The 6,443-nt window shown below is 35.5% G+C and overlaps 1 protein-coding gene across 1 annotated transcript in view; it reads right to left on the bottom strand.

Annotated features, from left to right (window-relative positions):
• Positions 1 to 13: 13 nt before the first annotated feature.
• Positions 14 to 6,443, bottom strand: part of NEK1 (NIMA-related kinase 1) — a 207,687-nt gene continuing 201,257 nt past the window's right edge. The window contains exons 25-28 of the mRNA XM_012656992.1: positions 2,417 to 2,622; positions 516 to 646; positions 217 to 349; positions 14 to 21 (exon numbers count right to left, since the gene is read on the bottom strand). Coding sequence (XP_012512446.1) covers positions 14 to 21; positions 217 to 349; positions 516 to 646; positions 2,417 to 2,622 — 478 coding nt within the window. The remainder of the gene's footprint in view (positions 22 to 216; positions 350 to 515; positions 647 to 2,416; positions 2,623 to 6,443) is intronic.

Below are 6,443 nucleotides of genomic sequence, written 5' to 3'. Positions count from 1 at the left end.
TAAAAATATTGACTTACAGGACTTAAGTCAATAAAAGTAAAAGTCAGATCAATAAAAGTATATGAGAGTTAATTTTATAATTGTTTCAAAGTAATAGATATAGTTCTAATACAGATTTCACCAAAATGGGTGTGATACAAGCTGGTCCAATTATATCTGTCATCTTGTTTTTCTCACATTTATTGAAAATAATAAAGACACGTGAGGAAACCTTACCTTCTTGATAGGCTCCATCTGCCATGACTAAATGAAGAATCTTGGCGTAAAGATGCTGATGTTCATTTCCCAAAATATTTTGAGCTATTTTTGAACAAATTTCAATATTTTCATCTTCATCTTCATGAACAGCCTATACCAAATCCCCAAATATAAATTAATATTTGAATAACTTTCTCTAATTGGAGACTTCACTTTTTACTTAAAAGAAATCCAATGACCAATAAAGATCAACATTTTTCTAGTACTCAAACAGAGCATATTTTAAAAGTAAACGTTTTAATTGACATTTTACTGACCTTTATTTTCTCATACGCCTCAAAGAACTTTTCAAAGCCCATTTCTTGCTCCAGGTGAAGTCTCAGTTCCTCTAAATGGCTGAAGACACTGTCGTACTCGCATTCACTTGGAATTTCACCATCACTGTTATCTAAAAACATACCATAAAAAGAAGGTATTTTATGATTAAAAAGTAGGACTGAATAACATAATTCCTACCTTAATAGACTAAAATTCTATGACAAGTGAATAATGCCACTGAAGTAGACTACTTCTACTTTTAATATAAAGATTTTTGTCACTATAATATTTGTCATTTATATAGGTAAGCAAAACACGTATAAATCTGTCTCAACAAGAATGTTACTTTGGGAATCTTTTATTTTATAGACATAAACAGTAAATCGGGTTAGAATAAAACTATTCTGACTGAGTGTGGTGGCTCACATCTGTAATCATAGCACTCCGGGAGGCTAAGGCAGAAGGACTGCTCGAGGTTAGGAGTTTGAGGCCAGCCTGAGCATCACAGGAAGACCCTGTCTCTACAAAAACATAAAAATTAGCCAGGCGTGGTGGTGCACACCTGTGGTCCTAGCTACTTGGGAGGCTGACATGTGAGGATCTCTTAAGCCTGGGAGTTGGAAGAGGCAGTGAGCTATGATCGTGCCATTGTTCTCCAGCCTGGGTGACAGATCAAGATCCCGTCTCAAAAAACAAACAAAAATTCCTAGTGATGTCATTCATTTAGTAAAAAATGGAAAAAGCATATTTCTGTGTTCTGGTTTGATGCAAACAACCCTGACTGCTATTTTTTTAAAGTTGATAATAAACATGGGCTATAGCATGAAAAAGTATACAGAAGGCAGACAACCTAAGATACCCATCATAAAATTTTAGGAAAACACCTAGAAAGTATTATAAATGTCCAGTATGTTTTGTCATGTACACACTCCAGATACTTTGAAAAGAAATTATTACAGAATCTTTTCACTATTAGCTCTTCTTTCCAAATAAATGTTATATAGTTATTGAAATATACAGATTTTCTATGCATCTTAGGGGTAATGCTATGAATAAACAATAGTTTTCAAATTAAAAAAAAAAAGAGTGATAAGATTTTAAAAACTGCTTTCTGTATTAACCCTGCTAATGAACCACTACATGTGGAAGCTCTTTGTAAAACATAAAGTGGTAAGAAAACTAAGTTATTATCTTTATTATTGGAAAAATAAGAAATGGAGAACAATGGAAAAATAAGAAATGGAGAACAAAGAACAAAAATGCTTCAAAAAAGCATTACTATAATCTAATGGGGAAGAAACGGAAAATTTAATGGAAAGAAATGGAAAACTGTACATTTGTGTGAAAAAGAAAAGAACGAAAAAAGGGTGGAGACAAAAGAGCACACTTCAGTTTTATTTAACACATTAACTGCCATGTGAGTTGTATTTGACTCAAGCCAGTTTTGAGCCTGAGGCCTCATGAAGCATGTGTAACTCACTCATCTGTTTACTTTGGGAGCTTTTTGCTGTGCAGGCAACTCACGCTGTCATGCTGTAGCATACACGTTACATGATGGGTGGTCCCCTGGGAAAACCCTCCATTGGTTTGTGAAAATTTTACTTGTTGATATGTTCTTATTGTTGCAATTAATATTGACAATTTAATTGCATATAATTCACGTAAGGAAACAATAAAAAATAGTAAATTTTTCATTAAATTAGAAAGGATCATTTTGTTTTTGAAGTTTTTATTCTATTTTCATTAAAAAAACACCATGGCCCCAAGGAAAATAATTTGTTTTCTAGTGTGGCAGTCAGTGTGTTGAAGTTGGAAATGGTTTATATCAGATATTGAAAAAATACACTCCACTTGAAATGTCTGTACACACGGAAGGAGGCCCATGACCATGATCACGCACCTGAGTGCCACTCTTCGTTCAGCGCGCTTTCACTGCTGGGATTGTCGTCCTCCTCCGCCAGATCTGTGCCTTCGCCAGTCTGGTCCGCATCACTGTTCTTGAAGGTCGACTCCTCTTCCTCACTGTACTCACCAGGCTGCTCCCTAAGTAACTGCTCCATGGAGGCCTGAAGCTCTTGTAAATCTGTGTCCGTTTCTTCAAACACACTGAAATTTAAAAAAAGTTAAACTAAATATCACTACAACTTTACCTTATTCTTAAATTTTACTTCAATTCAATATACAGGCACTCCCTTCTACTTAAAGGTACTAATAGTAGATAAAAAGAAATCTGAACAAAACCTGAATTACTTTCACCAGGAAACTGAGGATTAGTACATTGATAAACACGGCACGCAATGCACATATTCTGGAATACAGAGGCCAGAAGATGACTTGTTTAAAATGGTCCTAATTTGCCAGAGAATCACAGAACTATCAACAGTATTCATTACTTAAATTTTGAAATAATGTTTTGATATTTTAAGAGGTCAGACTTACAGGTTTTTTACTTGCTTTCTAAAACAAATATACTCAAATGTTTTCCTTTTACATAGTTTTGAAATTTCCAAAATTCTCATGTGGGTTTTACAACAGTTGTACACTACACGGAAGGCTTTCTGTATTTTAGAAATAGAAATACTTAGGGAATTGTATGTTCAGGTTAACAGGATGATCCAGTGAATAAAATGGTCACCAGAAACCTTATCTTTAGATGCTTATTTTTTTTCCCTAAAGCAACAGCCATTTATTGAGCCCAACAAATGTGCAGGTTGGCGGTTTGGCCAGAGTTCGTCTGGGCAGTTCCTGTGGTCTGGGCCAGGTATAGCTGAGGTTCACTGGGTTCACTCGGGTAGATGCTTGTTCTTGAAAATGTTCTAAAATACATAGTAAGTAGACTTTCCTGTGTAAATAGAATGTGCTAACCGTCATAAACTTCATGGGAGTAGCTTGTTTACAAGGTATTGGTCAGGATATTAATTCTATTTTCATGGGATTATAGATGCTGGGATGAACTGATATATACAAATAATACCTTACATTTACATAGTATGTTAGTTTGTTTATTAAGCAGTTTTATCCTATTATTTAAATTTTATCCAAACAAACCTTTAGAGACATGGAAACTATGAACCAAAGTGTTTAAATGACTTGCTCAAGCCCACGCAGTCAGTAAATGGCAAACAGAGGACTGAAATGTAGGTCTCTGATCACTCCTCTTAACACCCAGGAAACACACTCGTGGACTTTTTTCCTCTTATGATTTGCTTCTTTATCTTAAAGTGACATACAAATGGAGAAGTTTGTAGACTAAGAGAGTTAATTGAGGTTCTAGATGTCTGAAGACATCTCAAATTGAGGATTTCATCTACCAGAAAAGCAACGCCAAACAGGACACCAGGGCTGATAAAGGCTTTTCTAAAAGTTTAGACCCAACTCAAACAAACATTTACTGAAGAACTAAAATATAAATGGTATTACACAAGACCATCAATAAAGTTTCCATTAATAGGAAAAGTAAATTATCTTTTTATATAGCAATAACTTTATTTTGTACTTGTGTGTAAAACTCCTACAATTTGACCTTATAGAAGCTATAGAAAAGCAAAGCATCTAATTAGAATGAGAAAAAAGTGTCTAATCTCTTGGATCACCCCCCTAGCAGCATTTAACTTAATGTCTACTTACAAGACTAACTTGGCAGGCACACCTGCTATGAACTATTACTACAGTGACTAACATTGACCTGTTGATAAAATCTTCTAGCGGCTAGCCTAGAGGAATTCGTACTCTCCAGAGAAGGAGTCTGTGCCCTCTGCAGATGGTGTTCAACTAAGCAAGGCTGCTAAGCCTGCCACTGTAAGAAAAATAAGAGAAAATAAAGATCTTTTATGAAATGAGCACTCAAAAAACTTCAAGATACTTAAAAGTCGGGTCCTTAATTCATTTTTTAACTGGCTTTCTTATTATAAAAATCTTCAAGTGAAGTTTGGGGCTGGATGTGGTGGTTCACACCTATAATCCCAGCACTTTGGGAGGCAGAGGCGGGAGGATGACTTGAGGCCAGGAGTTCAAGACCAGCCTGGGAAACATGGTGAGACCCAAAAAAAAGAAGAAGAAGAAAAAAAATTAGCTGGGCATGGTGGTGCGTGACTGTTGTCCCAGCTACTTGGGAGGCTGAGGCAGGAGGATTGCTTAAACCCAGGAGTTTGAGGCTATAGTGAGCTATGATGAGGCCACTGCACTCCAGCCCGGGCGACAGAGAGAAACCCTGTCTCTTAAAAAAAAAAAATACATAAAACCATGAGTAAAGTTTGGATCAAAAGAAATTTCCAAAGAAAAACATCAAGTGAAATTTTCCTATATAAATATGAAATAACTTACTTTAAAAGATAACTTAGTTTTCAAATTTTTCAATTAATACTAAAAGCTTCTAACTTAAATTTTAAAATAAAATTCTGTCATCAACTAATAATTAAAAGGACACAAGTCACAAATAAGCTATAGTTCACGCAGATAAAAATCAATGATTTTATAAAAATTTTGAGGGAAAAAACCTGTTCCCTAGCACTTTGTCAACAATAAAGATGCTGAATGTTGTTGTGTTCTCCGATAGAGTTAATAAAAACACAAAATTAAAGTGCTTAATATCCACAGTCAAGTAGAAGAAACAAAGATAAAAAGGTAACTTTTCCTCCAAATTGTGAGGTCACTAGTTAAAATCTACAGAACACTATGAAAAACGGAAAAAAAAGGGCAATGTTTTAAAAATAAAGTTTCATTAGAAATTTATGAAGCAAGGTGCAAGGCTTAAAAAAACCAAAAGCCATAAAATTAATCGTGCCAGCTGCAGTGACCCTGGCTCACTCACAGAGGAACAGTTGTGACACTGATACAAACTTCCAACGAGTCAAAGCAGAACTTCTTCTATTCAAAGGCAGAGCTAAAAAGCAGAAACTTTAGGTCAAAAAAATTTTACAAAATAAATCATACAAATTCTAATATCTTATAACTTATTCTGCAGGTGATTTGAATACACTGCATCTTCTTGTCCATTTCATTCCGGGATACTCTCGTTGTATGTCCCCAAACAGTCTGTACCATTTGTCTGAGGGGCTGAGAGGGCTGATGAGTACTGAAGGAGGCAAAGGAGGATAATTATCTAAGGGGCCTCCTTCCCCACAGCTCTCAGAAGTATTGTTGGTTAAATTTCCTTTCTCGATTCCAGATTCCCTATGAATTACGAAGAGAGGAATTCTGCAAAAGCAATAAATTATATGCAGAACACACGTGCATGCACTTGCACGCGTGCACTCACACATACAAACATGTCTACCTGCTAACTCCCCCTTGCCCGGCTTTGAAATCCTACGTGGCACGTGGACCTTCCAGGTCATTTTCCTAGGGAATTGTTAAGTACAATCTTACATTGCTTAACAACAGGGATACATTCCGAAAAATGCATTGTGAGGCAATTTCAGCATTGTGTGAACACCACAGAGTGCACTTACAGAAACCTAGATGGCATGGCACAGCCTAGCACATACCTAGGCTATGTGGGATGGCTTATTGCTCCTAGTCTACAAACCTGTACAGCATATCAGTACACTGATATGTACAGTGTAATATAGAAAAGGTACAGTCAAAATACAGTAAAAAGATAAAAAAAAGGTACACCTTTTTATCTTTATAAAATATTAAAAAAAAAATGGTACTTACCATGAATGGAGCTTGCAGGACTGGAAGTTGCTCTGGGAGAGTCAGTGAGTGGTGAGTGTGAAGGCCTAGGGCATTGCTGTACGCTACTGTAGACTTTATAAACACTGTACGCTTAGGCTACACTAAAATTTTATAATCCATAAATTTTTCTTTGTTCAATAATAAATTAACCTCAGCATAAAGTAACTTTTTTACTTTATAAACTTGTGAATTTTTAAAAAACTCTTTACTCTTTTATAATAACATCTGGCTTAAAACACAAATGCATT

This window comes from Propithecus coquereli, unplaced genomic scaffold, assembly GCF_000956105.1.
Source record: "Propithecus coquereli isolate 6110/MARCELLA unplaced genomic scaffold, Pcoq_1.0 Scaffold53, whole genome shotgun sequence".
Lineage (NCBI taxonomy): Eukaryota > Metazoa > Chordata > Mammalia > Primates > Indriidae > Propithecus > Propithecus coquereli.
The sequence above is the reverse complement of the archived record's forward strand: the minus strand, read 5'-3'. Positions and strand labels throughout refer to the sequence as shown.